Here is a 20412-nt window from a genome sequence, read left to right as displayed (position 1 = left end):
CAACCATGCAAACCATAGAATCTGACCAACCACTCAGGATCAAGAGAGATCCACAGGTTGTACTGAAGAAACTCAAAAATCTCAGCATAAACCCAGTGTCAGGTACAGACAGACTTTACTCCATATTATTCACAGAAAAAACAGATCTAAGTGAAGAGTCCCTGTCAATGACTTTTCAAAAATCCTTACAGTCAAATGAACTCCCTAGTATCTGGAAAAAGGCACCAGTGATACCATTGCACAAAAAGGGAAACTGCCTAGATCCTCTAAATTACTGCCCAATCAGTCTAACCTGCATGACCACATCCTTGAGCACCTGCACAAAAAAAAAGATAATCACTAGCAAATAATTTGGGTTCTTGAAGAGAAGGTCCATGGAGTTACAGCTTCTTCTGGGTGTGGAAAACTGGAAAATGCATGCAGATGAGGGTGATCAATTTGATGTAATTTACATAGACCTTAAAAAGGCCTTTGAAAAAGTACCTCAATGTCACCTCTTATACAAACTCTGCAACCTTGGTCTAGGAACCACAGTTGATTTGATCAAACAGTTTCTTATTGGAAGGTCTCAAACAGCATCAGTAGACAAAGTCCCAAGCACACTCAAAGTCAAGGTAATCAGTGGTGTTCTTAAGGGCTTGGTCCTTGACACTCTCTTTTAGAACCTGTATCTCAATTATCTAGTAGAAGGAATCAACTCAAGAGATTTTACTGTATGCAGATGACACCAAGCTGTATAAAGTAATTAAAACAGCTGCCAATGCACAATCTCTACAAGAGGGCCTTGACAAGCTCAATAGATGGATGTCCAACTGGCTGATTGAAATCAATATTGACAAAAGCCATAAGCTAATGATAGGGAAGCCTACTATCCACTATGAATATAGACTAGGAGACTTACAAATCACATCATGCCAGGAGGAGCTGACTTGGAAGTTGTCATTGACAGCAACCTTGACTTCCAGATCCACTATAACAGCATTATTGGGAAATCAAATTGTGTTGCAAGAGTTTTAAGGTGCAACTTCACTTTTCGAAATGACAAGACTCTTTGCCTTCTCTACAAAGCTATATTACAGCCATCCTTAAATATAGTCATTGCAATACACATCCCATTTAAAACAAAAAACATTTATTCTCTTGAAGAAGTTAAAAGACAAATAAAAGAGCTCTGTTTCACCCTGAGACACTTACCTTAAAAAGATAGGTTCTGAAAGCCCAAGATTCCTTCACTAGCTTATTGACTGTACCAATGAGAACTCATTAAGGTACACAAGCTTTTCTAAAGTGTGTATAAAAAAATCCAAGCTACCACTATTTTTACATTTAGTCACAGAAACCTTGGTTGTTGCAATGTAAAGATTCATGAGGAGAGGTTCCAAAAGGATCCTTGCCAATGGGCACTCAAAAACTGAGTAATACAACACTAGAACCAGCTCCCTATGAAGTCATCAATTCCAACTCCTTAAATTTATTCAAGCATGGATTGGACAAATACTACTGATAAATTACCTATAGTGTATTTCACCTTAAAAGATTGTTGTGGAGGCCCTTTGGCCTAATGGTTTTGAATTATATTATTATTATTATGGGTAAGTAAGTCAAGGATATTGTGTTTAAAAGTTGATAACCACTCAATTTTTTTGTTATTTTATGTTTTCATTTTGAAATAAATTTGTGCTATAGATTTGCATATTGGGGGGGGGGTCAATTAGCTAAGTTATGAATTAAATATGTTGGTGTGCACATTAGTATTAATAATAAAAATAAAGATCTATACTTTGATTTTAAATAAAAAAAAAAAGACCATACAAACGAACAAAAAAAAAAATTAAGTTAACAAATAAAAAATAATTTTAAAAAAAATAATAATTAAAAACTTAAATGAAATACAAAATAAAAAAAATAATATTAATTAGTGATTTTAAAAATTTACATTGAAAAAAAAAAACACAAACAAAATTTAAAAAAAAATTAAATTAAATCTTAAATTTACTTTAAAATTGGATTCTATTTTTTTATTTAAAAAAATTTAAAGATAACTTGCTATTCTTATGTATTTTTTTAGTTGCTATATAACTGGAAAGAATTATTTGTACTGATGCATGATGCAGGCTTACCAATACATACTGTATCAAGGAAACAAGTCACAACACCTGTCACACTGGCTGCGTGCACTAGACCAGTCTAGATAAACAAAGGCACCGCCCGGGTTTCTGAATGAGTTACAATATCAAAACAAAATTGTTTTTTTTTGAGTTTAGGGGGGGAAAGGGGCCGCTGGCCTGGGAAAATGTTCATATGCTCTCGACGGGACCCCCCCCTCTCTCCTGTGACCCTAAAACTAAACCCAAATTGAATAAAAAATAAACAAAACAAAAAAAAAAAAATAAAAGAAAAACAAAAAACGAAAAAAATTAATTTAAAGAAAAAATAAACAGAAACAAAACAAATTCTGACTTCAAACTGTCTATATACTGGACTCCCCATTAAACACCACCCCCTCCGGCTGAAAAGAAGGCTTTTCAGAGATCAGTGTATTTATTTAGCCTTGTGACACCTGATCCTGACACATTTTAAGACAATAATTCATAATTTATAATATGTATAATGATCCTCGTTCTGATATTATCCAAGGGAACAACCTTTATCATCAAGACGTTCCTCTAAAAATCCTCAAAAGAGAAAAATTTTCCAAATCTCACCACGTTGAAATTTCAATGCTTAAGTCTTTTGAAATTGCTGATGTAAACTCCTGCCAAATAAGTTGTTTTATATATAGGGTTTAGCACATGTGTCAAAAATCATGTTTAAAGACATATTAGTTTTATATTGAAATTATATAAAGTCTGTGAATATTTTGTCACCTACCCGCCACCTTTATATTACTAGTTATTATGTACGCCACTTCTAGTCACAAAGTGAAACTTAACTTTAAAAAAAAAAATATCAAAAAGACAGAAATTAATGATCAATAAAATATAAATAATATGGAGTAAATTAAAAAATAATACATCATATAATAAAAAAAAGTTTGATAGTTGGAAACTTTTTATATTTTGAGGATTTATAGAGGAAAGACTTGATGATAAAGGTTCTCCCGTTGGATAACGTAAGAACTATGATAATTATACACATTTTATAGGTAGACGTGTCTTCTTAACAGGTATCCTGATCAGTTTTAACAAGTATTAAAATATACCGAATTAATAATTTTATTTGAGATTTTCAAAGAAAAGTGTATATCCCTGTTAATTTATCTTTTTAGAAGTTGATGATGCTTTACCAAGTGACATTAAGAAGCAGGTTGAAAGTTTAGACCCATTTATTTTTCCCAAACTTGAAGTTGGTCCGATGAGCACTTTTCCCAGCATTTGGGCATCATGTAAATTTGAACCTGAGTCTCAGGAATTTGGCTCCTCATCTAATACTGATCAAGGTAAAAATTTCAGAGTTCCTGGATAAACAAAATAGAATATTATTGCCTAAAATTCTACTTGAAAAAGTAAAATCTTAAACTCTAAGTTGAATACTACTGCTAACGACTGAATGCAGAACCAAGCTGCCCTACGCCAAGAGACGTACAGATGTCTCTTTGCGTCGGACACTACTCACAGTACAGTCTGATTGGTATATTCAAAAGTTTGGAGCTTCCGAGTTTGCAAACTTTTCTAGGGATCTTTAAACAAAAGGCAAAAATGTTTCTGTCAGCGGACACTTGAAGTTACAGGCAAAGGGACACTAGGAATATCTTCAGACGTAGAGCGCAAGTGCTAGACCTGGTAGATGATTACTATTCAGTATTAACCAGGGTCGTGTCTAGGAGTTTGAAACGCCCTGCCGAAATAATTCATGGATTCGTAAAATGGTTTTAAAATGTAGGAATAAATAAGCAATCTTAACTCGTCCATCCCCCAAAAGGTTGGGGTTTTTTAGCAGATAAAATATTAAGTTCACTTTGCACGTTCAGTTTTTTTTAGCTTCACATAACGATCTTGAGGTCTAAACTTATAGTCTAATAAAACGACATGAAAGCTTTAAGAAAAGTACCTAGAACAAATGAAGATCTTAGAGCCTTGAAAATTTTTTAAGCAAGAAAGTCTATTTCTTAAACCACATTGGCCTGACATCACATAAATAAATAAAAACTAGAAAAATTGTGTTTTTTATAGTCAAAATGACGATACTGAAAAAACAAAGTGAATATTTTGATAGTAAAAACCCCGCTCTTCTTCAGTGCGAAATGAAAAGATATATAAATAAAAGATAAAAATTAAAAGAATTAAAACCAACTACCTAACAACCATAAAAGCGAGTTATTCACCAATGTCCGCGATTTGCACAAAATCCAAAAAAACATGAACTGCCATCGACGGATACTAGCGAGCAACTGACAAATGAAAGGAATCAATTCATTCACTCGAAAAAACAAAATGAACCAGCAATTAAATAAGTTGGAAAACTATGTCATTTGATTTCGGATTTTAATTAAGGCATTTCTTGCAGACACCCTTTGAGACCTAAGGGGTTGTTCATGTGTTTGATTAGATGACTGGGAAAGTGGTTCAAGGTTTATTTCAGGGATTACTAACGTATCGGCTTCTCTTTTGAGAAAACCGAAATATGACTCGTTTATTCTTAAATCACCGGAATCTCTGTTTAAAGCTAGACCTAAATGTTGGTATTTATAAATTTCAACAGCTTCTCTGTAGTGCTGGACAATACCTTTGTCATGCGAAATAAGACTAGCTTGATTAAACAAAATAGTATGGTCTGGTTTTTCAAAAATGTGCTCTGCAAGGGCCGAGTCAAAATTTTCTGTTTTTTTCCGCTTTTTCAGTGTATTATTAATTGAACTAGAATGCTGGGTTAATCTATCTGTTAGTCGCTGATTAGTTCTTCCGATATACCAAAGACCACACGAACAAAGAATTCTGTAGACACCGGAGTTTTCACCTATTGGGATAGGGTCTTTACCTTGATAAATTTGGGACCTGATAGTTTTTCTGGGTCTATAATAAGTATAAATGTTATTTTTCCTTAGATTTTTTGAAATGTGGTCTGAAATCCCTTTAATGTATGGGAAACCAAGATAAACTGAATTTTCCTTTTGATTTGTGTTTTCTGTGGAACTATCTGATAATCTTTTAATGCGTTTTGTAATTACAGAATTTATTAAACTAATTGGATAACCATTCCCAAATAAAATATCTCTAAGGTGGTTGAGTTCTAAATCCAAGAAACGTGTTGAACAGACTTTCAATGCTCTATCAACTAGAGAAGTGACAACTCCTCTTTTCACAGCAGGAGAATGATTGGAGGAATAACTTAAGTAACGGTCATTATGTGTGGGCTTTCTATATACACTAAACTCGAAACACGAATCATTTCGGTGCACCAGAACATATAAGAAAGGAAGACGCCTCTCTATCTCTGATTCCTGAGTAAATTTCAGTTTTGGATCCAAGGAGTTGAGCAAGTGAAGAAAAGAACCCAGAGACTCGTCACCATGCTACCATAAATAAAAAATGTCATCTTTAAAACGAACCCAAAATTCAGGTTTACAAGAACTTTGCAAAATAGCCCTTTCTTCAAGGTCTTCCATGAAAATATCAGCCTGTATTGGAGAAAGGGGGGCACCCATGGAGAGCCCATATTTCTGTCTATAAAAAATGCCTCTATAATGGAAGTAAAAAGAAGTTCTGTTACAAAGGGCTGTAAGCGAAAGAAGTGTCTGATTCGAAAGAGTAGAATTTTCTGATATAGATGGGTTAAAATTAAGTTTATGCTCCAAAATCAGTTCGGCCTTTTGAGGATCGCAATTGGTATACATTGAATCTTCATCAAAACTGCCAATTATTGTATTTGATTTAACCGAAACTTGCTTTACCTTGGAAACAAAATCAGCGGAATTTTTAATATAGGATTTTTGGGCCTGAATTAGTGGGCGAAATACCACTGATAAGAATTTCCCTATTTTTGCTGTAGGAGAATTAAAAGAAGAAACCTTGTAAACCTGAATTTTGGGTTCGTTTTAAAGATGAAATTTTTTATTTATGGGAGCATGGTGACGAGTCTCTGGGTTCTTTTCTTCACTTGCTCAACTCCTTGGATCCAAAACTGAAATTTACTCAGGAATCAGAGATAGAGAGGCGTCTTCCTTTCTTAGATGTTCTGGTGCACCGAAATGATTCATGTTTCGAGTTTAGTGTATATAGAAAACCCACACATAATGACCGTTACTTAAGTTATTCCTCCAATTATTCTCCTGCTGTGAAAAGAGGAGTTGTCACTTCTCTAGTTGATAGAGCTTTGAAAGTTTGTTCAACACGTTTCTTGGATTTAGAACTCAACCACCTTAGAGATATTTTATTTGGGAATGGTTATCCAATTAGTTTAATAAATTCTGTAATTACAAAACGCATTAAAAGATTATCAGATAGTTCCACAGAAAACACAAATCAAAGGGAAAATTCAGTTTATCTTGGTCTCCCATACATTAAAGGGATTTCAGACCACATTTCAAAAAATCTAAGGACAAATAACATTTACACTTATTATAGACCCAGAAAAACTATCAGATCCCAAATTTATCGAGGTAAAGACCCTATCCCTATAGGTGAAAACTCCGGTGTCTACAGAATTCCTTGTTCGTGTGGTCTTTGGTATATCGGAAGAACTAATCAGCTACTAACAGATAGATTAACCAAGCATTCTAGTTCAATTAATAATACACTGAAAAAGCGGAAAAAACCAGAAAATTTTGACTCGGCCCTTGCAGAGCACATTTTTGAAAAACCAGACCATACTATTTTGTTTAATCAAGCTAGTCTTATTTCGCATGATAAAGGTATTGTCCAGCACTACAGAGAAGCTGTTGAAATTTATAAATACTAACATTTAGGTCTAGCTTTAAACAGAGATTCCGGTGATTTAAGAATAAACGAGTCATATTTCGGTTTTCTCAAAAGAGAAGCCGATACGTTGGTAATCCCTGAAATAAATCTTGAACCACTGTCCCATTCATCTAATCATACAAGTGAACAACTCCTTAGGTCTCAAATGGTGTCTGCAAGAAATGCCTTAATTAAAATCCGAAATCAAATGACATAGTTTTCCAACTTATTTAATTGCTGGTTCGTTTTGTTTTTCGAGTGAATGAATTGATTCCTTTCATTTGTCAGTTGCTCGCTAGTATCCGTCGATGGCAGGTCATGATTTTTGGATTTTGTGCAAATCGCGGATATTGGTGAATAACTCGCTTTTACGGTTGTTAGGTAGTTGGTTCTAATTCTTTTAATTTTTGGCTTTTATTGATACATCGTTTCGTTTCGCGCTGAAAAAGAGAGGCGTTTGTCCTCTCGAAATATTCGCTTTGTTTTTTCAGTATCTTCATTTGGCCTATAAAAACCCCATTTTTGCTCGTTTTTCTTTATTTATGTGATGTCAGGCCAATTTGGTTCAAGAAATTATCTTCGTCATGCTTATGGGGAGCATTCAACCGATGTTGTCACTACATTCATATCTGTTGTGAGAAAAAAAGCTAATTTGATTAATCAACAGTATTTTCTTCATAATTGTAAAATGAATCGTATTTTACCCAAGTCAATGCGACCTTCACTTCACTTAAACACACGTAACGAACGGCAATTTACAGAACGTATAGGGTTTGGTATTTTAAATCATGTTATTAGTGACTGCAAACCAAGCGCTACCGGTTAAATCAGGATATTTTCAGGCTTGAGCGAGAAATATTATGTACGCTTTCTTATGCTGATTTTCATCAAATTAAGGCTATTGCTGAAAATTCTTTTCAGCATGATTTTAGGATTTCTAGACAAAGACTTTCTGAGAAATTACACCGTTTAAAGTTGGAAAAACTCTCTAATAATCCACCTTTTGTCCCAAATGCTTTTCCTGGTCCTGCTGTGATAAATCTCAGCTCCACGCCCCTTACAACAGAGCAAAATCAGGCTCTATCGAAAGGATTATTTTCGATAACCCCTTCGAAAATACCTCATAGTGAAATTATCGCGAACACAGAGGGTGCTTTTCATGACTCTCGTGCGGATATTGGAGAGATTGCTGAGGTTAGAGCACAATTTGTTGAAACTTTGTTGGATTCGCCTTCTATTGATAATCGAAATTTAAAAAAAATTAGTAAAAATGAACACTTGGTCTTACACGCATTAAAAAAAGATCATTCCAGGATTATTACGAAAGCCGATAAAGGCAATACTGTTGTTGTATTAGATTCAGATGATTACGACAAAAAAATCAGAGAAATTTTAAATGTTTCTAACACATATGAACAATTAGCTACCGATCCCACAGAAAAATTTGTACAGGAAGTCCGAAAAGAGCTTTCTTATCTAAAAGGAAAAGGTGAAATTACAGATCAGTTGTACAAAAGGTTTTACCCACGCGATTGCACGTCCCTTCGCTTTTATGGTCTTCCTAAAGTTCATAAGCCGGGTAATCCACTTCGACCCATTGTTTCTTCTTTTAATTCTCCTACAGCAAAAATAGGGAAATTCTTATCAGTGATATTTCTCCCACTAATTCAGGCTCAAAAATCCTATATTAAAAATTCTGCTGATTTTGTTTCCAAGGTAAAGCAAGTTTCGGTTAAACCAAATACAAGAATTGGCAGTTTTGATGCAGCTTCAATGTATATCAATTGTGATCCTCAAAAGACCGAACTGATTTTAGAGCAAAAACTTAATTCTAACCCATCTATATCAGAAAAATCTACTCTTTCGAATCAGACACTTCTTTCGCTTACAGCCCTTTGTAACAGAACTTCTTTTTACTTCCATTATAGAGGCATTTTTTATAGACAGAAATATGGGCTCTCCATGGGTGCCCCCCTTTCTCCAATACAGGCTGATCAAGGAGGCACACTTGTGCCTCTATAAAGAGGCGACCCACCACAATGTTAAGCGATTTCAGGTCCTAGAGGTCGCAGAGAGACGGCAGGGATTGCATTTTGTAGCCCAAGCTCAAACTAAGAAACTTGCGAAATTTCATTCTCCTCCGACTTTATCTTCATGGGGTAAACTGGGCCGGAATTTTCGACCCTCCCACCACAGCCCCCCTTTAACGATGTCCGATTGGGCTGAAATTTAGAGGTTAAGCTTTCCTAGGGCCCGGGAGCTTATCCTCGAAATTTCAGCTCAATCCGATCACTCCTTCCCTGTTTTCAAAAAACCAAATATAGCCACTTAAGATTCATCTCTTTTTTTTTTCTTAGCCACGCCTACAGGCCACAGTTGGCAACGGATCCGGTTGAATGAGGACTCATTCGAAGCAGAATTCGACCTTTTAGGGCCTTTTGATATTTTCAGACCGAAAAAATTATCCCCGAATTTACATTTACGAAAAACCTCGTTTTCCTATATTAGCCCATGTTAATTTTTCCCTCCACAACCCCCCTTTAACGTTGTCTGATCGGGCTGAAATTTAGAGGATAAGCTTTCCTGGGGCCTGGGAGCTTATCGTCGAAATTTCAGCTCAATCTGATCACTCCTTCCCTGTTTTCCAAAAACCACATATCAAGATTTTTGGGAATTTGCTTGCGTCGAAAATACCTTCTATTTGCTAAACAACAATTACTATTGTGTTTGTATAGTCCAGCGGCTGAGACTTCAGACTTTCATTCGGAAAACTCGGGTTCGATTCACCATCAGAGCAACTTTTTTATATACTTTGAAAAGAAACTCAGTTTCTTTTTTAAATTATTTGAAAAAAATTACGTTTTCTAAAGAGTTAAAGAGGCTGAGTTACAAGGTCGACCCTTAAAACGTACAGGGATTAGGAGGCACAGTTGGGGGGCTGTTAAAGAGGCTGAGTCACAAGTTCGAACCTTAAAACGTACAGGGATTAGGAGGCACCCTGTACGACGTGATTTGAGTATTCAGGAATTAAAAGCCTTAACACAAGAGTGTTCAAGAGTGGGAGGTTTGTGGGGCGGCAGCCCCCCAACTTCAACACCTGACACGATCAGCTAACAGTTAGTCAAGCAATAATAAGTAATAAACTGTACAAAAACGTGCAGAAATTATTTGAAAAAAACTACGTTTTCTAAAGAGTTAAAGAGGCTGAGTTACAAGGTCGAACCTTAAAACGTACAGGGATTAGGAGGCACAGTTGGGGGGCTACCACCCCCAAACCCCCGCTTTCGCAGCCTTTAAATATAAAAAAAATTTCTTTAAACTGAAAGTAAGGAGCGACATTAAAACTTAAAAAGAACAGAAATTATTCCGTATATGAAAGAGGCTGTGCCCTCCTCAACGCCTCGCTCTTTACGCTAAAGTTTTTATTGTTTAAAAAAAGAGTTGTGAGAAAGTCAAACTTTAGCGTAAAGAGCGAGGCGTTGAGGAGGGCACAGCCTCTTTCATATACGGAATAATTTCTGTTCTTTTTAAGTTTTAATGTCGCTCCTTACTTTCAGTTTAAAGAAATTTTTTTTATATTTAAAGGCTGCGAAAGCGGGGTTTGGGGGGTGGTAGCCCCAACTGTGCCTCCTAATCCCTGTACGTTTTAAGGTTCGACCTTGTAACTCAGCCTCTTTAACTCTTTAGAAAACGTAGTTTTTTTCAAATAATATTTTCATGGAAGACCTTGAAGAAAGGGCTATTTTGCAAAGTTCTTGTAAACCTGAATTTTGGGTTCGTTTTAAAGATGACATTTTTTATTTATGAGAGCATGGTGACGAGTCTCTGGGTTCTTTTCTTCACTTGCTCAACTCCTTGGATCCAAAACTGATCCTCAGATCCATTTGTCAGTTGCTCGCTAGTATCCGTCGATGGCAGTTGATGTTTTTTTGGGTTTTGTGCAAATCGCGGATACTGGCGAATAACTCGCTTTTATGGTTGTTAGGTAGTTGGTTTTAATTATTTTAATTTTTGGCTTTTATTGATACATCGTTTCGTTTCGCGCTGAAGAAGAGAGGTGTTTGTCCTCTCGAAATATTCGCTTTGTTTTTTCAGTATCTTCATTTGGCCTATAAAAACCCCATTTTTGCTCTTTTTTTTTCTTTATAAGAAAGTCAATGTATTATATCCTCCTCCATTGAGAGGAACCAACGTAATAACTTTGAAATAAAAAAATCCATAAATAAATAGATATATTAGCGCATTTAAAGGAATTTTCATTCAGAAAGTCACTTTCATTAAAATTTTTTTTTCACCCTTAGCTATCTTAAACTTGAAAAAATCGTTCATTTTGCTTAAGTTTTAAACTAGGACAGTCAAATCATTAGCAAAATATATTTCTGGGACAAATTTTAAGTTCTCTTTGATTCCATGCTCCCTTTTAGCTTTTACAGTATTTTCAAAGTCCATCACACATCACAACTGATCCGTATAAATGAGCATAAAACGTAACCCCTCTTGACTCCTGATTAAGTAATAACCACAGCAATGTTATCAGAGACAATATTTTATCGTTATCTATAAAAAAAGGCCATAAGGCTTCAATTTTTTTCCAGAGGCACTTCCTATAGAAAGTACCAGGATGAAGTTATCTCCTGGCTCCCATCTCCGGGTTTATCTCCCTGGCCTAAAATTGCTTACCCTATAGCTCTGAAAATAAAAATTATCCTTTAAAAAAACTGCTGAAACTTACAGCTCTCAACTGATACAAAATTTTTGAATTTTTTTGCTGTTTTTGATATTTTACTTAAAAGTACAATTATAAGCGTGAACTTAAAATTAATGACGGAAGTATATTTTTTGACAGAATTTTTCATTGTTATTTGGAATTCCTTTGTTAGGAGCTTTCAAATGAGGTGTTACATGACTATATTAAAAAAAAAATTATTTTAACTGTTAGGCCTGTTGAGGTGGAGGGCAAACAAATTTTGTTGCTTCATTTTTTATTCAAATGCTATCAATCAGCAAATAATTTTAAAGATATATTTCTTCTAAACTTTTTTCTAGCGTTTTTTTCTAAATCAAGCCTAACACGGCCCCATAAATTCTCTTGTGCCTCCCATCTCCCCTTTCCTCTCAAACCCTCCTTGTCAAAACAAGTAAAATGAAAATTCGCAAAGAGATTTGTCATAGTGAGATATATCTTAAATGGAGAAGTTTTCATTGCCTAGGAATGTCCTAGCTCCATAAACCCCCTACCCCTGAATATAAGTACCTCCCAAAGAAAAACATGACAATTTTAAATTTGGTTCAAAAACTATTACATAAGACATAGATATTTAAAATCTTTATGTCAGGAGCTTTCAAATGAGGTGTCGCATGACTATATTCAATTATATTTTATCTTTACTGTTACAGAGGTAGTCTAGAGGTAGGCCAAATGAGGTCTTTCATTTTTTGTCAAAGCTTGTGAAACAGCACATCATTTAAAAGCTATCCTTCTTCTGAACATGTTCCTAGTGTCGTTTTCTACATTAAACCTAAAAGGGCCACACATATCCTCTTTTACCTCCCATCTCCCCTTTCCTCTCAAACCCTCCATGTCAAAACAAGAAAACTGAAAGTTCGTAAAAAGATTTGTTGTAGTAACAAATATCTTAAATGGAGAATTTTTCCTTGCCTAGGAATGTCCTAGCTCCATAAACCACCCTACCCCTGAATATAAGTTCCTCCCAAGGAAAAACATGGCAAATTCAAATTTGGTTCTAAAACTATTGCATAAGACTTAGATATTTAAAATCTTTATGTCAGGAGCTTTCAAATGAGGTGTACCATGACTATATTCAATTATATTTTATTTTTTATCGTTATGGAGGTAGTCTAGAGGTAGACCAAATGAGGGTTTTTGATTTTTGTCAAAGATTGTCGAATAGTACATAATTGAAAATCTACCTTCTTCTTGATTTGTTTTGAGTGTCGTGTTCCGACACAAATAAAACGGTGTCATAACCATATACCTTTGCGACCCATCTCCCTTGTCCTCTAAAAAATTACCAGTCAAAACAAGAAAACTGAAAGATTATAAGAAGAATTTTTAAAGTACCACACACCTTAAAATGATACTTGGTAATTTTCCCGGAATGCCCTAGCTCCGTAAAACCCCCACCCCTAAAATATAAGTACCTCCCAAAGAAAAACATGGCAAATTTAAATTTGGTTCAAAAACTATTGGATAAGACTTGGATATTTAAAATCTTTATTTCAGGATCTTTCAAATGAGGCGTCGCATGACTATATTCAATTATATTTTATCTTTACTGTTACAGAGGTAGTCCAAATGAGGTCTTTCATTTTTTGTCAAAGATTATGAAACGGCACATCATTTGAAAGCTATCCTTCTTCTGAACATGTTCCTAGCGTTATTTTCTATATTAAACCAAAAAGGGCCACACAAATCCTCTTTTGTCTTCCATCTCCCCTTTCCTATCACAACCTCCATGTCAAAACAAGAAAAAAGAAAGTTCGTAAAAGGATTTGTTATAGTAACATACATCTCAAATGGAGAAGTTTTCCTTGCCTAGGAATGTCCTTGCTCCATCACCCCCCCACCCCGAAAGATAAGTACCTCCCGACGAAAAACCTGGCAAAATTAAAATTGGTTCAAAAACTATAGGAAAATACTTGGATATTTAAAATCTTTATATCACGAGCTTTCAAATGAGGTGTCCCATGACTATATTCAATTATATTTTATCTTTACTGTTACAGAGGTAGTCTAGAGGTAGGCCAAATGAGTTCTTTCATTTTTTGTCACAGCTTATGTAACAGCACATCATTTGAAAGCTATCCTTCTTCTGAACATGTTCCTAGCGTTGTTTTCTATATTAAACCTAAAAGGGCCACACAAATCCTCTTTTGCCTCCCATCTCCCCTTTCCTCTCAAACCCTCCATGTCAAAACAAGAAAAATGAAATTTCGTAAAAATATTTGTTATCGCACTATAAGTCTTAAATGGAAAAGTTTTACTTGCCTAGGGATGTTCTAGCTCCATAAGTCATACTACACCTGGATATCAGTACCTCCCAAAAAACAACATGTCAAATTTAAATTTTGTTAAAAAACTCGTGTATAAGACTTAGATATTTAAAATCTTTATGTAAGGAGCTTTCAAATTAGGTGTCGCATGACTATATTCAATTATATTTTATTTTTTATCGTTATGGAGGTAGTCTAGAGGTAGACCAAATGAGGGTTTTTGCTTTTTGTCAAAGCTTATCAAACAGCACATCATTTGAAAGCTACCCTTTTCTGAACATGTTTCTAGTTTTGTTTTCTGAAACAAATCTAAAAGGGCCGCACAAATCCTCTTTTGCCTCCCATCTCCCCTTTCCTCTCAAACCCTCCATGTCAAAACAAGAAAAATGAAAATTCGTAAAGAGATTCGTTATGGTAAGATATATCTTAAATAGAGAAGTTTTCATTGCCCAGGAATGCCCTAGCTCCGCAAACCCCCCACCCCGACCCATAATGACCTCCCCAAGAAAAACATGGCCCAGATAAATATTGTTCAAAAACTATTAGATAAGACTTTGATATATAAAATCTTTATATCAGGAGCTTTCAAATGAGGTGTCGCATGACTAAATTCAATTATATTTTATCTTTACTGTTACAGAGGTAGTCTAGAAGTAGGCAAAATGAAGTCTTTCATTTTTTGTCAAAGCTTATGAAACAGCACATCATTTGAAGGCTATCCTTCTTCTGGACATGTTTCTAGCGTTGTTTTCTACATTAAACCTAAAAGGGTCACACAAATCCTCTTTTGCCTCCCATGTCCCCTTTCCTCTCAAACCCTCCATGTCAAAACAAGAAAACTGAAAGTTCGTAAAAAGATTTGTTGTAGTAACATACATCTTAAATGGAGAAGTTTTCCTTGCCTAGGAATGTCCTAGCTCCATAAACCACCCTACCCCTGAATATAAGCACCTCCCAAAGAAAAACATGGCAAATTTAAATTTGGTTCGAAAACTATTGCATAAGACTTAAATATTTAAAATCTTTATGTCAGGAGCTTTCAAATGAGGTGTCCCATGACTATATTCAATTAAATTTTATTTTTTATTGTTATGGAGGTAGGCTAGAGGTAGACCAAATGAGGTTTTTTGCTTTTTGTCAAAGCTTATGAAACAGCACATCATTTGAAAGCTACCCTTCTTCTGAACATGTTTCTAGTGTCGTTTTCTGAAACAAATCTAAAAGGGCCGCACAAATCCTTTTTTGCCTCCCATCTCCCCGTTCCGCTCAAACCCACCATGTCAAAAAAAGAAAAATGAAAATTCGTAAAGAGATTCGTTATAGTAAGATATATCTTAAATAGAGAAGTTTTCATTGCCCAGGAATTCCCTAGCTCCGTAAACCCCCCACCCCAAAAAATAATTAACACCCCAAGAAAAAAATGGCACATTTAAAATTGGTTAAAAAAATATTGGATAAAATTGGATATTTAAAATATTTATATCAGGGGTTTTCAAATAAGGTGTCGAATGACTATATTCAATTATATTTTATATTTACTGTTACAGAGGTAGTCTAGAGGTAGGCCAAATGAGGTCTTTCATTTTTTGTCAAAGCTTATGAAACAGCACATCATTTGAAAGCTATCCTTCTTCTGAACATGTTCCTAGCGTTTTTTCTACATTAAACCTAAAAGGGCAACACAAATCCTCTTTTGCCTCCCATTTCCACTTTCCTCTCAAACCTTCCATGTCAAAACAAGAAAAATGAAAGTTCGTAAAAGGATTTTTTATAGTAACATACATCTCAAATGGAGAAGTTTTCTTGCCTAGGAATGCCCTAGCTTCATAAACCCCCCACTCCTAAATATAAGTACCTCCCAAAGAAAAACATGGCAAATTTAAATTTGGTTCAAAAACTATTGGATAAGACTTGGATATTTAAAATGTTTATATCAGGAACTTTCAAATGAGGTGTTGCATTACTATATTCAATTATATTTTATATTTACTATTACAGAGGTAGTTTAGAGGTACGCCGAATGATGTGTTTTAATTTTTCTCACAGCTTATGTAATAGCACATTTTATGAAAGCTATTCTTATTCTCAACATATTCCTTGAGTTGTTTTCTATATTAAACCTAAAAGGCTCACGCAACTCCTCTTTTGCGTCCCATCTCCCCTTTCCTCTCAAACCCTCCCTGTCAAAACAAGAAAAATGAAAGTTCGTAAAAGGATTTGTTATAGTAACATACATCTAAAATGGAGAAGTTTTCCTTGCCTAGGAATGCCCTAGCTCCATAACCCATCCTACCCCTAAATTTAAGTACCTCCCAAAGAAAAACATGGCAAATTTAAATTTGGATAAAAAACTATTGGATAAGACTTGTATAATTAAAATATTTATATCAAGAGTTTTCAAATGAGGCGTTGCATGACTATATTCAATTATATTTTATCTTTACTGTTACAGAGGTAGTCTAGAGGTAGGCCAAATGAGCTCTTTCATTTTTGGTCAAAGCTTATGAAACAGTACATCATTTGAAAGCTATCGTTCTTCTGAACATGTTCCTAGCGTTGTTTTCTACATTAAACCTAAAAGGGCCACACAAATCCTCTTTTGCCTCCCATCTCCCCTTTCCTCTCAAACCCTCCATTTCAAAACAAGAAAAATGAAAGTTCGTAAAAGGATTTGTTATAGTAACATAAATCTCAAATGGAGAAGTTTTCCTTGCCTAGGAATGTCCTAGCTCCATAAACCATCCTACCCCTAAATATAAGTACCTCCCAAAGAAAAACATGGCAAATTTAAATTTGGATCAAAAACTATTGGATAAGACTTGGATATTTAAAATCTTTATATCAGGAGTTTTCAAATGAGGTGTCGCATGACTATATTCAATTATATTTTATCTTTACTAGTACAGAGGTAGTCTAGAGGTGGGCCAAATGAGGTCTTTCATTTTTTGTCAAAGCTTATGAAACAGCACATCATTTGAAAGCTATCCTTCTTCTGAACATGTTCCTAGCGTTGTTTTCTACATTAAACCTAAAAGGGCCACACAAATCCTCTTTTGCCTCCCATCTCCCCTTTCCTCTCAAACCCTCCATGTAAAAACAAGAAACATGAAAGTTCGTAAAAGGATTTGTTATAGTAACATCCATCTTAAATGGAGAAGTTTTCCTTCCCTAGGAGCCTCCTAGCTCCATAAAGCATCCTACCCCTAAATATAAGTACCTCCCAACGAAAAACATGGCAAATTTAAATTTGGATCAAAAACTATTGGATAAGACTTGGATATTTAAAATCTTTATATCAGGAGCTTTCAAATGAGGTGTCGCATGACTATATTCAATTATATTTTATCTTTACCGTTACAGAGCTAGTCTAGAGATAGGCCAAATGAGGTCTTTCATTTTTTGTCAAAGCTTATGAAACAGCACATCATTTGAAAGCTATCCTTCTTCTGAACATGTTCCTAGCGTTGTTTTCTACATTAAACCTAAAAGGGCCACACAAATCCTCTTTTGCCTCCCATCTCCCCTTTCCTCTCAAACCCTCCATTTCAAAACAAGAAAAATGAAAGTTCGTAAAAGGATTTGTTATAGTAACATACATCTCAAATGGAGAAGTTTTCCTTGCCTAGGAATGCCCTAGCTCCATAAACCATCCCACCCCTAAATATAAGTACCCCCCAAAGAAAAACATGGGAAATTTAAATTTGGATCAAAAACTATTGGATAAGACTTGGATATTTAAAATCTTTATATCAGGAGTTTTCAAATGAGGTGTCGCATGACTATATTCAATTATATTTTATCTTTACTAGTACAGAGGTAGTCTAGACGTGGGCCAAATGAGGTCTTTCATTTTTTGTCAAAGCTTATGAAACAGCACATCATTTGAAAGCTATCCTTCTTCTGAACATGTTCCTAGCGTTGTTTTCTACATTAAACCTAAAAGGGCCACACAAATCCTCTTTTGCCTCCCATCTCCACTTTCCTCTCAAATGCTCCATGTCAAAGCAAGAAAAATGAAAGTTCGTAAAAGGATTTGTTATAGTAACATCCATCTTAAATGGAGAAGTTTTCCTTGCCTAGGAATGTCCTAGCTCCATAAACCATCCTACCCCTGAATATCAGTACCTCCCAAAGAAAAACATGGCAAATTCAAATTTGGTTCAAAAACTATTGCATAAGACATAGATATTTAAAATCTGTATGTCAGGAGCTTTCAAATGAGGTGTCGCATGACTATCTTCAATTATATTTTATTTTTTGTCGTTATGGAGGTAGTCTAGAGGTAGACCAAATGAGGGTTTTTGTTTTTTTGTCAAAGCTTATCAAACAGCACAACATTTGAACGCTACCCTTCTTCTGAACATGTTTCTATTGTTTTTTTCTGAAACAAATCTAAAATGGCCACACAAATCCTCTTTTGCCTCCCATCTCCCCTTTCCTCTCAAACCCTCCATGTCAAAACAAGAAAAATGAAAATTCGCAAAGAGATTCTTTAAAGTAAGATATCTCTTAAATAGAGAAGTTTTCATTTCCCAGGAATGCCCTAACGCTGTAAACCCCCCACCCCTCAATATCAATAACTCCCCAAGAAAACCAACGCCAAGTTAAATTTTGTTAAAAAAATATTGGATAAGACATGGATATTTAAAATATATTTATAAGGAGCTTTGAAATGAGGTGTCGCATGACTATATTCAATTATATTTTATCTTTACTGTTACAGAGGTAGTCTAGAGGTAGGCCAAATGAGGTCTTTCATTTTTTGTCAAAGCTTATCAAACAGCACATCATTTGAAAGCTATCCTTCTTCTGAACATGTTCCTAGCGTTGTTTTCTACATTAAACCTAAAAGGGCCACACAAATCCTCTTTTGCATCCCATCTCCCCTTTCCTCTCAAACCCTCCATGTCAAAACAAGAAAAATGAAAGTTCGTAAAAGGATTTGTTATAGTAACATACATCTTAAATGGAGAAGTTTTCCTTGCCTAAGAATGTCCTAGCTCCATAAATCATCCTACCCCTGAATATCAGTACCTCCCAAAGAAAAACATGGCAAATTCAAATTTGGTTCAAAAACTATTGCATAAGACATAGACATTTAAAATCTTTATGTCAGGAGCTTTCAAATGAGGTGTCGCATGACTATATTCAATTATATTTTATTTTTATCGTTATGGAGGTAGTCTAGAGGTAGACCAAACGAGGGTTTTTGCTTTTTGTCAAAGCTTATCAAACAGCACAGCGTTTGAACGCTACCCTTCTCCGGAACATGTTTCTAGTGTGGTTTTCTGAAACAAACCTAAAAGGGCCATACAAATCCTCTTTTGTCTCTCATCTCCCCTTTCCTCTCAAACCCTCAATGTCAAAACAAGAAAAATGAAAATTCGTAAAGAGATTTGTTATAGTAAGATATATCTTAAATAGAGAAGTTTTAATTGCCCTGGAATGCTCTAGCTCCGTAAACCCCCACCCCTAAATATTAGTACCTCCGAAAGAAAAACAGCAAATTTAAATGTGGTTCAAAAACTATTGGATAAAACTTGGATATTTAAAATTTTTATATCAGGAGCTTTCAAATGATGTGTCACATGACTAAATTCAATTATAATTTATCTTTACTGTTACAGAGGTAGTCTAGAGGTAGGCCAAATGAGGTCTTTAATTTTTTGTCAAAGCTTATCAAACAGCAAACAATTTGAAAGCTATCCTTCTTCTGAACATGTTCCTAGCGATGTTTTCTACATTAAACCTAAAAGGGCCACACAAATCCTCTTTTGCCTCCCATCTCCCCTTCCCTCTCAAATCCTCCATGTCAAAACAAGAAAAATGAAAGTTTGTAAAAGGATTTGTTGTAGTAACATACATCTTATATGGAGAAGTTTTAATTGCCTAGGAATGTCCTAGCTCAATAAACCATCCTACCCCTGAATATAAGTACCTCTCAAAGAAAAACATGGCAAATTAAAATTTGGTTCAAAAGTTGTTGCATAAGACATATATATTTAAAATCTGTATGTCAGGAGCTTTCAAATGAGGTGTCGCATGACTATATTCAATTATATTTTATTTTTATCGTTATGGAGGTAGTCTTGAGGTAGACGAAATGAGGTTTTTTGTCAAAGCTTATCAAACAGCACAACATTTGAACGCTACTCTTCTTCTGAACATGTTCCTAGAGTTGTTTTCCACATTAAACCTAAAAAGGCCACACAAATCCTCTTTTGCCTCCCATCTCCCCTTTCCTCTCAAACCCTCCATGTCAAAACAAGAAAAATGAAAGTTCATAAAAGTATTTGTTGTAGTAACATACATCTCAAATGGAGAAGTTTTCCTTGCCTAGGAATGCCCTCGCTCTATAATCCCCCCCCCCCACAAAATAAGTACCTCCCGAAGAAAAACATGGCAAAATTAAATTTGGTTCAAAAACTGTTGATAAGACTTGGATATTTAAAATCTGTTGTATCAGGAGCTTTCAAATGAGGTGTCGCATGACTATATTCAA

At 35.0% G+C, this 20412-nt stretch overlaps 2 protein-coding genes across 2 annotated transcripts in view; both read left to right on the top strand.

Moving 5' to 3' along the window:
• The first annotated feature begins 413 nt into the window (after nt 1–413).
• LOC148944017 (uncharacterized) lies at nt 414–1017 on the top strand. The gene is made up of 2 exons (XM_089101338.1): nt 414–614; nt 688–1017. The coding sequence occupies exons 1-2, from the start codon at nt 414–416 to the stop codon at nt 1015–1017; spliced, it is 531 nt and encodes a 176-aa protein (XP_088957464.1).
• A 571-nt stretch (nt 1018–1588) lies between these two features.
• Nucleotides 1589–20412, top strand: part of LOC148944015 (uncharacterized) — a 127740-nt gene continuing 108916 nt past the window's right edge. The window contains exons 1-2 of the mRNA XM_089101337.1: nt 1589–1592; nt 3269–3439. Of these exons, the coding sequence (XP_088957463.1) occupies nt 1589–1592; nt 3269–3439 (175 nt within the window). The remainder of the gene's footprint in view (nt 1593–3268; nt 3440–20412) is intronic.

The sequence above is a fragment of the Artemia sp. Qi Xiang Cuo genome, chromosome 15 (assembly GCF_049724085.1).
Source record: "Artemia sp. Qi Xiang Cuo chromosome 15, ASM4972408v1, whole genome shotgun sequence".
Taxonomy (NCBI): domain Eukaryota; kingdom Metazoa; phylum Arthropoda; class Branchiopoda; order Anostraca; family Artemiidae; genus Artemia; species Artemia sp. Qi Xiang Cuo.
Note: the sequence above shows the minus strand (reverse complement) of the source record. Positions and strands in the feature narration are given on the sequence as shown.